We start from the raw sequence: 16,034 nt of genomic DNA on the forward strand, positions 1-16,034 counted from the left end.
AAATCAATTTCAGAATAAGTGATTTTCCCATTTAAAAAAACCTGCTCTAACTGCGGTTGGGCTGGAGTCTTAATGTGTCGCTGCAGTTTATATTACAACCTTTATGTACTTCCTATATATTGTGCTTCCCTCTGCCGTCCAGGTTGTTTATATTATTTGCCTTCTGTGGTGGATTCTCCTCTGCCATTCTTGTATATGTTTTGATTGTCTCTTACTACTGATATGTACCTTGTATATCTCCTGTGATGATACTGTATTTGTATCTTGTATTTTAATTTGCCCTCCTTTCCTTTTTATGTACTTTGCTTGTACAATTTCCTCTTTGAATAAATTGTTTTAAAAAAAAAGGGATAGGAAAGGTCAAATAGGATAGATAGACTGAGGCTTGGATCTTGAGGCTTGTTGCTGTAATTTGGAATTGCATTGAAAACTTTGTGTTCCTCAAAACTAGCATCTACACTGCAAGCATATGTGACAACCAAGAATATGGTATCGGCCAATTAAAGAACATCCAAAAACAGTATAAATTACTTGATCAATTATATTTTAATAATGCATTGATTAATACTGTATAGTACAAGGTGCCTGAAGCTGAGAGGTGATGGGGATTTAGAATAATTATAGTTACGATGTTCCCATAGAACTTTATCTGAATGTACCACTCTATGACAGGTAAGACCTTGCAGTGCTTAAGCTGGAAAGAGACTACTGCAACATTTAAAGGACTGTGTGAGAATTAAGGAGCTATAGTACAAGAAGGATTTGGTACAAGAGGACCATTAATCTAAATGGCCTCCGTAGTAAGGGCAATAGCGACAGCACATCAGTATGGAAATAGGTGATCTGGTCCATGTGTGACATCAAGTGTGCCAGGGACTTGCCACAGAAGGACTCTTAACTGGACCAAAATGTTGATGGAGAGGACATTTTGGAAATTATCTTGGTGAGGTTGAGCCATGAGTTGGAGCTGCAAATTACTAAATATTCTAAAAGGCAGAGTATGAAAATACCTGGGAACTTCCCATGGCTAGTTTCACAAAAAAAAAAGCTTCCTGTTTCCTTAAAACAGGAAGAGGGTGTATCCCAGGTTAAGGAGACAGATCTAGCCACTGTCACAGAAGCCTCCGAGCCATGGGCTCCGGGAGGGGACTGAGTGCCAGCCTCCTTCCTACAGACTATGGGCCCTGGTAAGGAGTGCCACGTTATCCAAATCATAAGAGACTCTAAAGACTGTGGAGCTCGGAAACAGATTTGGGGTTACTGCATTTTGGGACTGTGACGGTCCCTAGAGTCACCCTACCCCTCAGTTAATGTTATCCAGCGACATGAAGCCCTTTTGTGTGTTTTTAATAAAAATGTATTTTATTAATAAGGTCTGGGAGATAATCTAATCAGGACAATGTATATTCCTTATCTTAGTTGTGTCCTTTTGTATCTGAGATGCAGATTAAGGGGCCGGTCTGTATCCCAGTATTTTGTTTTATGTTAATATGTGTTTTGCTGGATATATCCAGCCGTCTGTCTCTAGAATAAATCAGTTCTCTTGTTGTACCTAAAGATAAGTCTTACTGCATAGCGATATCCCTTTACTTTGCTTGGGGATATTGCCGACGGATTGCTGGGAATTATTGTCCTGAAGGGAGAAGTCGTCTCTTGGCGGAGAGGGACAAACTGAGGTCCCTGGTCGGTCCGTCACAGCCACATACAGAGGTATTATTATTAAAGACTAAAAGGGAAGTTGGTGAGGCCTAATGCTCTTGAAACACACTTGAAATCTTGTATTCTAGTTGAATATCACTGTTCAGCTAGCATGTATGTATTGATTTCCAATAAAAATTGTTGAACATAAATGTTCTCATTCAGATTCCAGAGGAACTTGCCATCAGATCAGTACACTCACTGGCCACTTTATTAGGTACACCTTGCTTGTACCGGGTTGGACCCCCTTTTGCCCTCAGAACTGCCTTCATTCTTGGTGGCATACTTTGTACAAGGTGCTGAAAACATTCCTCAGAGATTTTGATCCATATGGACATGATGGCATCACGCAGTTGCTGCAGATTTGTCGGCTGCACATCCATGATGTGAATCTCCACCACATCCCAAAGGTGCTCTATTGGATTGAGATCTGGTGAGTGTGGAGGCCATTGGCGTACAGTGAACTCATTGTCATCAGAAGATGGGTACACTGTGGTCATAAAGTGATGGACACAGTTAGCAACAATACCCAGGTAGGCTGTCGCGTTTAAATGATGCTCAATAGGTACTAAGGGGCCCAAAGTGTGCCAAGAAAATGTCCCCCACACCATTACACCACCAGGCTAATCCGTTGATATAAGGCAAGATACTTTCATGTTGTTTACGCTAAAGTCTGACCCTGCCATCTGAATGTCGCAGCTCGAATCGAGACTCGTCACACCAGGCAACGTTCTTCCAGTCTTCCTTTGTCCAATTTTGGTGAGCCTGTGTGAATTGTAGCCTCAGTTTCTTGTTCTTAGCTGACAGGAGTGGCACCCGGTGTCGTCTTCTACTGCTGTAGCCCATCTGCTTCAAGGTCCGATGTGTTGTGCATTCAGAGATGGTATTCTGCATACCGTGGTTCTGTCATCTCAAACCAGTCTGCTCATTCTCCTCTGACCTCTGACATCAACAAGGCATTTTTGTCCACACAGCTGCCACTCGCTGGATATTTTCTCTTTTTCAGATAATTCTCTGTAATTGAGTTGCTACCATGTGATTGGCTGTTTAGCTTTTTGTGTTAACAAGCAATTGAACAGGTGTACCTAATAAAGTGGCCAGTGAGTGTGTATATACAGTGGATAGAAAAAGTCTACACACCCCTGTTAAAATGCCAGGTTCGTGTGATTTTAAAGAATGAGACAAAGATAAATCAGACCTCTTTCCACCTTTAATGTGACCTATAACGTGAACAATTGAGGGTGTTATAGCTGTGTTCAGAATTAACCAATCACATTCAAACTCATGTTAAATAGAAGTCATTACACACCTGCCATCATTTAAAGTGACTCTGATTAATCACAAATAAAGTTCAGCTGTTCTAGTAGGATTTACCTGACATTGCTTAGTTGCATCTTGGAGCAAAAGCCATGGTCAACTGTATTTGCTCGATTATAAGATGACCCCCCAAAATTTGAATATTAATTTAGAAAAAAAGAAAACGCCTATAAGAAAAAAGTTTTATAAGTAAATGCTAATTTACATGTAAGATATTTTTTCATATTTAATAAAAATTATAATTGAGAAAAATGCAATTTTTGTTTTTATTTCCTTTTATTTGCCAACCTGCCCCCCAGTTATGCAAATCTGTCCCACCGCTTGCTACTCTGCCCCCCTGATATGCTTTATACCACATATATGCCACTCTGCCCCCCCAGATATGCTTATACCCCCCTATTTACCACTCTGATCCCAAGAAATGCCTTATTCCCCCCTATTTGCTAATCTGCCCCCTGATATGCCTTATACCCCCCCTATATGTCCCCCCGACTTAGATGCATCCCTAGACTTGTCCCCCATGCTCCAGACTCCCTGATGTCAAGTGGGGGCAGCCGGTGGACATCTGCACGATGTGCACAGACAACCTCCACTGCTAACCACCGAGGCTTCTATGACTGAGCACTGGAAGGTCACGTCATGCCGGTGCTCCATCATAGAAGCCTCGGCGGAAGTGCCGGCAGCAGCGGAGGTTGTCTGCGCGCATCGCACAGAAGTCCACCGGCTGCCAGAAAGGAGGATCCAAGTCCCGTTCAACGCTGTGGGGGATCTGGATCTTAGTCTTGTAGCCAGACCTCTATTTGAGGTCTGATTCTAAGATGACCTTGAATATAAGATGAAGGGTAAGACGTGGGGTAATCTAGGAGACCACATTAACCCCTTCCGCCCCCTATGGACGTACCGCTACGTCCATAAATTGCATCTCATGAAACCCCTATGGATGTACTGGTACGTCCTTGCAGGACCTTCTTGCAGCAGCAGGGATGTGTCTCGGCAGGGAGATCAGCTAGGGCTCCCCTCTGTCAGCAGAAGCCAGCATCGCGGGCTTTCTGCTTCTCGATATCCTGTAACAGCTGCTGGCACGAACACCAGTTACAGTTTTAAATGCCCGATTGCACGGGGGGTCCTCTAACCATGCTATTAGAAAAAAAATACAAAAAAATAAAATAAAAAAAATGTACAAAAATTATAAAAAAGATGTGCGAAAAAATCTAAGCAACACAGAAGTGTTGGTGACAAAAAAGTGCAAGAAATAATTTCTGCGGCCACCTTCGACAGTGATTGGTGGCCAAATAGCTGCATGAAGAATGCGAAAATACCCCTGATAAGATTATGGTTGAATTAAAGATAATCAATAAACTAAAAGACCCTTATGGAGATTAAATAAAAATGTATTGATGGATGAAACATATAATAAACAACTGCAGAAAATCACTAAACAGTTTTTCGAAGAGAACAAACCCAGTGAGACATCTTATACAAACACTTGGTGTGCATATAAATGCATTATGAGGACATCTGATCAGTAGGGCTGCATACCTAAAAAAAAAACGCAATCAAAGACTCAGATTTATATATTTATTTAGAAGATCCAACCAGGAAAAATAAGACACGGTTTGATTTGGAACTTAAATCCAAAATTGAACTAACTAAAAAAACAATTAATGAATTACTGATGAATAAAGCCAACAATATATTAACAAAAACGGTATTCTCAACAACTATCATCAAGAACAGCTAATTCAAGAATACATAAAATTATATATAATGATAAAACTTATATTTCAGAACAAATAGGATAAGCCTTTCGTAAATGTTATGCAGATTTATATAATCTCCCTGATAATAGTCACAAGAGGGAATTAATTAGGAAATACCTGCAATCCACCAACATAAATCAACTATCGACCACCCAATCAGAAACCTTAGATCTTCCAACAGAAGAACATGAAGTGACTAAAATAATAATGCAATTAAAAAGAGGCAAAACACTGGGTCCTGATGGATATATCGCTGAATTTTCTCAAATTTTAAGTTCAATTTTGACCCCCTATTTACAAAACATGTTTAATGAAATAAAGAATCATAGAAAATGTCCTCAAGAGATGCTACAAGCAGTTTTACGCCCTATCTTGAAGCCTGATAAACTTTCTTCAGACCTTAAAAACTACAGACCAATAAATTTAGATACCAAAATATATTCTGCGATAATTGCAGAATAAGTAGAATTAGAACTAAATTATTACATAATAATAATAATACATAAAGATCAAACAGGTTTTATACAATCTAGATCCTCTAGTGATAACGTGAGGAAAATAATAGATATTTGCAATTATGCAAACATTGCCAGGGACCCCACGCTGGCCCTTTCATTAGACGCAGAGAAAGCATTTGAAAGGGTCAGCTGGGTGTTCCTGGAAGAAACTCTAAAGGTAATGGCCTTTGGATCTGGACTTATAGAAGCGATAATGGCATTATATACTATTCCCACAGCTAAGGTTGTAGGTCAAGGATTTGAGTCTCAATGGCAGAATATTTTTAACGCCACAAGACAGGGCTGTCCATAGGCTCCACTACTATATATAATCTCATTGGAAACATTTGCATCTAAAAAAAGATATAATACTAACATTTCTGGTAAAAAAAAAAATTTACATCTGGAAATGAAAATGTCCCTCTACGGAGATGATGTCCTGATTACTTTGGGTAATACAAGAAACTGAACTATATGGTAGTCTAATTGCATGATTTTACTATTACCATGACGTAAAGTCATGATTTTATTAAAGACACGGAGGCGAGTATTGCTTAACTCTTTCTTTACTGGAACAAATAGCAGCAAGAAAATTTGAACAGAGAAAAAATAAAACACAATCTGTGGCTCCAACAGCCAATCACCACACAGTATACACTATAATACAAGTCTCCTCCTGGAAATCATCCTCTTTCTTTGATCAGCACCACAAAACGAAACGTCCGTTGTGAGACAAGACGAAAAACGCTTGAACACCCGTAGAAACCAGGATAGGAACGAAGAAGTCAAACTGTATGGAAACAAGAAAAACAAGAATCTACAGGTTAACTCCAGTGCATGTGAAGCAGGGAAGGAGGAAAAAACCGAGCACACAGAAAATGGCATAAAAACATTCGGTGAAATAAGGAAGTGCATGATATACAAAGGACAAACCACAGTGATCAAACAGCCTCACATAGCACAAGAGGCAAAGAATGAATAAATAAATAATTAAATAATTAAATAAATAATGAAATATCCACCCCATACAAACCATAAGCCACAGGGCGGGAGTGAGTCCCACGCAGTGGAAGAAGGGGGGGAAGCAATACTCGCCTCCGTGTCTTTAATAAAATCATGACTTTACGTCATGGTAATAGTAAAATCATGCAATTTTATGACAAGACACGGAGGCTCCTATTGCAAGTTCAAAGCTGAGCAACAATAGGAGAGAAAATATGCGATGAAGGTCGAAAGTAGAACTCCTTAAAGGTAGATGGCCTGGACCAGTCCGCAGCCTTCATTAAATCCTCCAAACGTCCACCAAGACTGATGACTTTCGTGGCAACCGCACTCCTAGAGGAATGGGCTCCAAACACCGAGGTGTCCACTCCAGCAAGACCCAGAACCCTCTTCAACCAACGTGCCAAGGTCGTAGAGGAAACTGGACCGAAAGGAGCCTTGAAGGATATAAAAAGATTGGAATGAGACGCGGATCGCAACTGTGCCGTGCGCAGTTCATATTCTTTAAGACAAGCCACAGGACACAAGGAAGGAGAAGAAGGAAAAACCGGGTAAGACACAGACTTGATAGAAGTCTTAGTACGTCTGGATATATTAAAAGTAACTCCCGAAGGGTCAAAAGAACGACTATCAACATCCAAGGCGCGAACGTCCGCTACCCTCTTGCAGGACACTAGACACAGAAGGGTAAGCAGTTTAGCCAAGTCCCTGAGAGAAAGGGACTCATTAGGAGGCCAAGAAGCTAAAAAGGAGAGAACGCAAGAAACGTCCCAAGTGGACGAATACCTAGGACGGGGAGGTCTGGTAAGCCTTTCATCAAGCGACAAACCAGAGGGTGTTGCCCAATCGGACAGCCATTGAGACCATCATGAGATGCCGAAATCGCCGATCGGTAGACGTTGATGGTACGGTAAGCTCTGCCGTCCTCAAACAGAGAAGAGAGAAATTGGAGAACCGCATTTAAAGGTGCAGAAGAGGGATCCAAGTCCCTAGCTAAGCACCAACCAGACCAAATTCCCCAAGCTGATCCATAAGCCTTCCTGGTTCCCGGGGCCCACGACGCTGCCAAGAGGCATGAAGTCGTGTCCGAAATTCCGTGGATTGCCCAAGGTCCCCGGAAAGCAGCCACGCCACCAGGCGTAGTGACCCGTCCAGAATCAAAGGATGGGAATGACCCTCCGGACTGAGTAGAAGGAGAGGTGAGTGGGGCAACAATCTGGGCGGCTCGATCGACAGCTCCAACAACGGAGGAAACCACGGCTGAGACCTCCAAAGCGGGGTGATGAGCACCAGCTGAACACCCTGGCGCCGAATTTGTAGCAGGGTGCGCGGTATCATGGAAAACGGAGGGAAAGCATATTGGGTGCCGTCGGTCCAATCCTGGGCGAACGCATCCACTGCCAACGCGCCTGGATCCGGTCTCCAGCTGAAATACCGTGGAAGCTGTGTGTTGAGTCTGGAGGCGAACAGGTCCATACAAAAAGGACCCCAGATCGACACGATAGAACGGAACACCTCTGGATCCAACCTCCAATCGCTGGAATCCCGTAGATATCGAGAATACCAATCGGCCACGGAGTTGTGCAACCCGGGGAGATATTCCGCTTGGACCACAATATTCCTGTTGAGACAGAAGTCCCAGAACTGATGAGCCAAATCCGTCAGGGTCTTGGAGTGGGTACCGCCGAAATGATTGACGTACCGCACCGCCGAAACATTGTCCATCCGGAGTCTGATGCAGACGTTGGCATGTTCTTTTGAAAAACTGCGGACAGCAAAGGACCCGGCCAGTAACTCTAGAGAGTTGATGTGAAGACCGGTCTCCTCTGGGGACCATCTGCCTCCCGTAGTGAGCCCTTCGCAATGAGCACCCCAGCCGTGCAGGCTGGCGTCCGAATCGATGGTGAAGTCCGGACGAGGACCCACGATGGCCTTGCCATTCCACGCTTCCAGATTCCGGATCCACCATTGCAACTCGACCCTCGAATCCGTGTCCAGAGAAATGAGATCCGCATAGGACGCCCCTTCGCGAAGATGAGCGATTTTCAAGAGTTGGAGAGCCCGATAGTGGAGCGGAGCCGGAAAAATCGCTTGGATTGAAGACGTGAGCAAACCCACAATCCTGGCCAGGAAGCGGATTGAGATGGACGGGCGTTGCAGAGCACGAGTCAGTTCCTTGCGAATAGAACGAATCTTGGAAGTCGGTAGACTGAGCATCTCCTGATCCGCATCCACCATGAAGCCGAGAAACTCCAACCTGTGGGAAGGTATCATACAGGATTTCTCCTCGTTGATGAGGAAGCCCAACTCCGAAAGGAACGATATCGACAAATGGAGATGAGACAGCAGAGTGTGACGATCCTGAGCCATGATTAGAATATCGTCCAAGTAAATGATAAGTCTCACCCCTTGCGTGCGAAGCCATGATACCACAGGACGAAGCAACTTGGTGAAACACCATGGAGCCGATGAGAGCCCAAACGGAAGACACGTAAAGCGCCATTTCTGTGCTTTCCAATAGAACTGAAGGAGATCCCGTGACTGTTCCGCCATGGGAACCGTGAGGTAGGCATCCTGTAGATCCAACTTCACCATCCAATCGTTCCTTAACAGTAGGTCGCGAAGTAGATGAATCCCCTCCATCTTGAAATGCCTGTAACGTACCAAAAGGTTTAGAGATCTTAAATTGATTACCGGGCGGAAACTGCCGCCCTTCTTTTGGACCAGAAATATGTTGCTGACATAACCTGGGGTGTCATCTGAGGCCGCTTCTACAGCGCCTTTTTTCCACAGAGTGGTCAATTCGGCGTCTACAAGCATTTGGTCCTGTTGAGAAAACATAATGGGAGAAGGGAGAATCCGCTGATACGGGTAAGAGATTAATTCGATCGTGTAGCCCCGGACACAATCTAGGACCCACGTGTCCGCTGTAAGATTTTTCCAAGATTGGAGACGTCCACCCACCTGAAGCGGGAAAGAAGGGATGGTTAGTAGCGTACTCACCATAGGGACGTCGATGACCCCTTCCGGAACCCCTGGACCGCCATGGCCTGGCTCGTGAAGGGAAGAACGGTGAAGGTTGCTTGAACTCCCGTCGTGGAGGGAGTTGTGTGAAGGAGCCTCTGGAAGTTCGAGAAGAACTGAAGGCATTACGGCCGGCCAGACGGCCCCTGAATCTGCCGGCCCTGGTGGAAACCCGAGGTTCAAACACACGTTTCATAGACGATTGGGCTTTGTCCAACGCAGTGAAAGCCCCAACGAATTGCCCTAGTTCTTTAATGAAGGAATCCCCAAACAGGAGACCCTGAGCATCCTTACCCGCCTCCGATAAGGCGAGATTGGCCAATTTAGGCTCTACCTTTAGAAGGATGGCCTTACGTCTCTCAATGCAGAAGGAAGTGTTAACATTCCCTGCGATACAGATTGCCCTTTGGATCCACCCCAAAAGGGTGTCTGGGTCAACAGATTCCCCTTTCTCTTTGGCATGGGACGCCAATTCAAACAATTTTGTCAATGGGCCAAACACATCCAGGTGTTTATCCTGGCAGGACTTAAGGGCAGACTCTAAACCCTTCCTAGGGTTCCAGCCAGATTTGGCAAGATACTGGACCATTTTTGGATCCACCGAAGGGGTTTCACAAACTTTATTAGGGACAATAGGGCGTGGGCATTCCGCTCGCAATTTATTTCTAGCGGATTTAGAGAGAGGGCGCCTAACCCACTTTTCAAGATATTGTGCAATGTGAGCAGATGGTACCCATTCTGATGAACGTGGGTGGTGAAGACTTTCAGGGTCAAAAAGGCAGTCTCCCTGAGGATCAAGAATCCCTGGTGAGGATATAGAGTGAGAGACCCCAGGGTCCTCTTGTTTAGGGGAACCTGGTTCCAAGGAATCAAAAGGTTCCTCATCCAAATCCTCATCAACATCAGAGGAATCTTCAGTTGGCACGACCTCCTCAGTGGAGTCAAGCTCCGAATCTGAGTCCTCGGGGAGTGTCTTAGCAGACTTCCACCGCCGCGCCCGTTCTGCCTGGCGCGGATAGGCTCTTTTGCGTGCTGATGCCTATCTAGGGCGGTATGGGCATCGCCGCGTTCAACAATTCTGGAGGTCGGGGGCTCAAGGTGCCTTTGTTTGGCCACCGCTTTTTTATGTGCCGTCACTTTAAGAGGTGCCAAAGCACCTTGGAGAGAACAGGTATTAATTGCCTGGGCAATAGACTGTGACAAAGTAGATGTCATGGATCCCATAGCAGCCAGAATAGCATCAGATACAGACTTTTGAAAGTCTAAATGAGGCCCAGAAGTGGAGGGGAGATTACTACTCCCACTAGCCACAGGCAAAACCGGTTCAGAAACCAAATCCCCCAGGGAGAGAACATTGTCTGCCTGAGAAGGCACCTCTTTGACAGGCTTAGGCATGACAGCAAACGGGAGTAATTATAATTAAATAATTGGTAGAACAGCCTGTCAATTTGCAATGCCGCAATAGAAAAACGGGAGTTGAAAAGAAAGATGCTAACAGGAGCACCAGGTTGGGAGCTTACCCCTGCCTGGGCGTACAGAGAGCCTTGTCCGGAAGAGTGGGGATGACGGAGAACACCACCGAGCAACTGAGCCACGTGGAGGAAAAAACCGCAAAGAAGCTGAGGAAAAGCGATCGCCGCGCGCATGCACGGAAAGTCAATATAGATCTACTCGTGGAGAGACGCGAGTAAAAATCTCGGCAGCCAAGCCGATAGAAGGAAAGGGGGTAACAACAAAGCAGGACATACCGGGAAGGAAGGTAAGTCAAGGGACCGAAAACGGAACCCGAAACGGGAAGAAAACAAAATAAAATAACCCCTAACGAAGGGGAAACCAACAAAAAAGGGCAAGGCCAAGACCAAAAGAAATTAGGAAATATGAACCTGAAATAAAAGCATGAAAGCAAACACAGAAACGTTCAAAACGATAGAGCAGGGAATCAAACGGAAAATATATATATAATAATTATGATTAGCACATATAGAATAACGGAATACACTGGATAATACTTATCTGATCCAGTGAGCAGCAAAGAAAGAGGATGATTTCCAGGAGGAGACTTGTATTATAGTGTATACTGTGTGGTGATTGGCTGTTGGAGCCACAGATTTTGTTTTATTTTTTCTCTGTTCAAATTTTCTTGCTGCTATTTGTTCCAGTAAAGAAAGAGTTAAGCAATAGGAGCCTCCGTGTCTTGTCATAAAATTATAAACTAAATATAGGAAAATCACAAGCTATGTGTATAGCAATGACAGAGGATGATAAAAAAATCACTTAAGCATAGTTTTCAGTTCCTCTGGCCAGAATCTGGTCATCTAGATCTAGATCTAGAATATCTACGAGTAATGATCCCTGCAGAAGGTGTCAAGATTATGGAAAAAAAACTGTCAACTCCTCCTAAAACAGAATATCTTGGATGGGGAGAATTAATATTATAAAATCATATATACTACCGGCATGGCTATATAGATTTAGAATGATCCCAGACGGCTTATCCAGAAAATGGTTTAATTTAATACAATCAAAATTAATGAATTTTATATGGCGTGACAAACATCCTAGAATTCATAAAAATACTTTGTTTTTGCCTAAGAATCGAGGCGGTCTGAGTCTTCCAAAATTATTTCATTATTGGCAGTCATCTATGTTATTGCATATATATAAAATGCAATTAACACAGTCTAAAGAATCTGACTGGTATATAATAGAACAATCCATCCTGGGTCTTAAGGATCTAGAATTAGTCCTCTGGTTGCAGAATAACGATTTAAAGATATATTTGAAAGATCTAAAAGAGACACCACTTAATTCAATGTTATTGTTCTGGCAGCGATTTAAGAAAAAATATGTGTTTTAATGATTTAATCACTAAAAAGGCCCAGATAAAGCTCTTAAATAAAAAAAATTCAAGATACGTGTCTTAATGGTTGGATACATAGCTGGATTAATAGGATAGAGGATGATATGATAGGTAACAAACTCATGGATTTTTCCTTGCTATGCTCTGAATTTGTACGGACCTGATCTTAGAATTAGATGATCTTAAATCTCCATCTGCCTGGAATAAATGGGAGACAGACTTAAATATAGCTACCTCATCTTCATCCACAGAAGAACGATGGATAAGACCTTGGAATCAGGTTATGAAGACTATACACTGCCTAAATGTACAAGAGATCGACTTTAAAATAGTTAATAGGTGGTATATGGTACCGTAAAGGCTCCACTAGATAAACCCTCTAAAACAAAATCTCTGTTGGAGATGTGAAGAAGCCGAAGGTACTTGGTTACACACATGGTGGTCTTGTAGTAAAATAGTAGATTGCTGTAAAAAGATTTTTGAGACTCTCTCTTTCACAGTAGAGAAACAGATAGACATGTCGCCCTGCAGAGCGTTATTACTTTTAGCTACCCTTCCTTAGCTTTGCTCGTTGGGAACTATGCAAACTTAGTTTATGAATAATATGTATGCTATAGATGTACTTTACCTACAAAATTGATTTGTAAAAGGATTTTCCCAATATGTCTGTATTAAATTATCTAAATATTTGCCTTATATCTGTGGGTTTTTTTCTTTATCTCTGCAATGTACTAAACTAAAAATAAAAAAGAGGAATTATTGTTTAATTGTTTTTTGTAATAATGGTTTGAAATGGCACTGAAATCATAACTCAAACAATGTACTCAATTTGGCCAGACCCAAAAATGAGTACATTACTTGAGTTAAAATTTCAGAGCCATTTGTGTACAGAAAACATCTGAATGCACAAATCAGACATTTCCTATAAATGAGCAATCTACCATCGTTGTCCCCAAACAGCTTGAGAGTACCATTCTCATCCCCAATAGCTTAACAGTACTATCTTTATAACCAAACTGCTTACCAGTGCCATCTTTGTCTCCAAACAGTTTAATTGTGCTACATGTGCCCCCAAAACAGCTTGTCTCTGTCATCTTTGTCCACCATCATTTTCCATTAACAGTTTGTCTATGCCATCTTTATCCCCAAACAGCTTGTTTCTGCCATATTTGTCCTAAACAGCTTAACAGTCCCATCATTGTCCCCACACTGCTTATCTGTGCCATATTTGTCTACAGTTTGTCTCGTTATTGTTACCCAAATGGCTTAACAGTACATCTTTGTCCTCAAATAGATTAACAGTGCCATCTCTATCCCCAAGCAGCTTGCCATTGTCATCCTTGTCTCCAACAGCTAAACGGTGCCGTCTTGATACCCAGACAGCTTCCCAATACTAAATGTATGCCCAAACAGCTTGGTCGCTGTCATCTTTGACCCCAAACAGTGCCATGTTTGTCCTCAAATAGCTTGTCTCTGCCATCTTTGCCCCCAAACAGCTTAACAGTATCACCTTTGTACCTAAACAATTTGATAGTACCACAGTTTCCCCCAAACAGCTTCTCAGTGCCAAATTTGTGTCCAAACAGCTTGCCTCTGTAATTGTTGTCCCCAAACAGATTAAAGGTGTCATCTTTTGTCCTCAAACAGCTCTTCTCTGCGATCTTTACCCCCAAACAGCCCAATAGTACACTGTTGTCTCCAAACAACTTAACAGTGCCAAATTTATCCCCAAACAGTTTAACAATGTAATCTCTGTCCTCAAGCATCTTGCCATTATCATCCTTGTCTCCAACAACTTAACGGTGCTATCTTGGTATCCAAACAGCTTCCCAATGCCAAATTTGTCCTAAAACAGCACGTCTCTGCCATCTTTGCACCCAAACAGCCCAACAGTGCATTGTTTTCTCCAAACAGCTTAACAGTGCCAAATGTATCCCCAAACAGCTTCACGATGCCATCTTTGTCCCCAAACAGTTTAACAGTGTCATCTTTGTGCAGAAACAACTTGCCTGCTACCTTTGTGCCACAAACTGCTTCCCGGTGCCATCTTTGCTTACAAACAGCTTGCCAGCTTACCTGGCTGAAGACTTCAGAGTTTCTCTGACTGTGCCTTGTTTCCTCCACATAACAGCAACTTGCTGGTTTTGCGGTGCTAGCGCCAGCAGTGCCCACATAGCTTATTGAGCCAGCAGGCTCAGTTCTTTTTCGAGTGGGTCGAGCTGCTTTTTATGCCTTGTAAAGGCCAAGATATAGCACTGGTTGTGACTTCAACTTGATCGTCTTTATTGAAGGCTCTGAGACAACAACAACAGCATGGTGTTTTACTTGCCATTCCATATATGGCTAGCTGGTGGCTGTAATAAATATGCATTAACCTGACAGCATACTTTCTGTGCTACTTAAAAGCTCTATATGCATGACCTTCAGAGGTTTAGGTTTTGTGTGGGCCAAACTAGTATGCAAGTTGGATAATTTTAGTATATGCTAAGACCGTATATTATTGGGTCACTTTACCCTTGGTCTGAAAGTTACTACACTCTGTACCATTTAGGACTGAATCCTGGCCAAAAAGTCCCAGCCCTTACCTAACAGCCTTTCTTCCACTTATTTCCATTCATCAATACTGCATCTATTCTTTTTTTTTCTATCTATAACTATTTGAGTGCCAGATGTCAGGACACATTGAGAGGCCAGAACAATTGTCCTAGTTTTGCCACAGTGATATTTAGGGACAATCTTAGAAACAGTTTAGATTTTATGTAGGGAAACCAGACACACTTACAAATACACATTTGTGGTCACACATACACACTCAAGCTCACACACACTTACACATTCATGCTCACACACACACATACACATCCATCCTCAAAAAGGGCTGGTCCAACCTTAATGGACCTTTATGAAAATTTTTGGACTGGCCAGGGGGCAGCCTGTCTTTGCGTGCCAGTGGGGAGCTCCCTCATGAGTGAGCCCCTAAATATGCTGCTGGTTGGTACTTTAGCCCTTTTTGCTACAAACATAGCTGACACGCTTAAAAACTTCAGATAAGCATACAATTCATCCTCTTAATACTTCAGAAACTGCAGGCCACCTACTTTTCCACATGTTCTTAGCCACAATCAAATCAACCATGCCGAATCCCCTACAATTTCTCCTTCTACACCAATGTGTCTTATGATTTATGTAGTTATAAATTTGCATCCCTCGATTTTACCGTCACATAAATAAACTGATACTAGAATTGTGTAACCATTCGTGAAACTTACCCAGAAGCAGAAGTTTAAGCTCCTTCTTATTAATTTGCTCCGTTTGTTTCAGCATTCGGTCTATTTGCCTGCTAACAGTTAGACCTGACTTCTCCTCCTCAGACAGACAAGGAGGACAGAAACAACAGCAGCACCACCAAGGCATGTCAAAAGTAAATACCTAGTATAAACTGTTTCCAGTCCTAGGCCTCACTCTCATACAAGAGATAACATCACTTGTCTTCAACTTGAGGAGCTGTCAAATCAAATGTTTCCCAATGTTTTGAACAAATGCAAAAAGCAAGCTTTAGGCAGCCTCTTCTTAGTGCTGGTCTTCCTACTGGTGAAGATCTTAAATTTTTAATCCACCGATGATTCTATATTCCTTCAGAAAAGGAAGACAGTCTTCAGTGAAAAAGATAGATAGATGACCTCCCAGTGCCAGCAGAAAATGCGTATTCCCATGATGATTTACAGCAAAATAAAAATGTTACACAGTACAGTGGCACACTCTTGGGAAGAGGCTGATACTGTGTAACCATGCCCGTCATTACAGGTGGTTTCTTGCAGTATTAAGTTCAGTAGAGTAAAGTTTTCATGCCTTAGGCAGGTTTTCTGAACAGAATTT

At 42.8% G+C, this 16,034-nt stretch overlaps 1 protein-coding gene across 1 annotated transcript in view; it reads right to left on the reverse strand.

Annotated features, from left to right (window-relative positions):
• LOC149289416 (guanine nucleotide-binding protein subunit alpha-15-like) overlaps window positions 1-15,572 on the reverse strand; it is a 43,427-nt gene extending 27,855 nt beyond the window's left edge. The window contains exon 1 of the mRNA XM_089490510.1: window positions 15,428-15,572. Within this exon, the coding sequence (XP_089346636.1) occupies window positions 15,428-15,572 (145 nt within the window). The remainder of the gene's footprint in view (window positions 1-15,427) is intronic.
• Between the last annotated feature and the right edge of the window lie 462 nt (window positions 15,573-16,034).

This window comes from Sceloporus occidentalis, unplaced genomic scaffold, assembly GCF_023333645.1.
Source record: "Sceloporus occidentalis isolate IW3139 unplaced genomic scaffold, rSceOcc1.0.p SCAF_45, whole genome shotgun sequence".
NCBI lineage: Eukaryota > Metazoa > Chordata > Lepidosauria > Squamata > Phrynosomatidae > Sceloporus > Sceloporus occidentalis.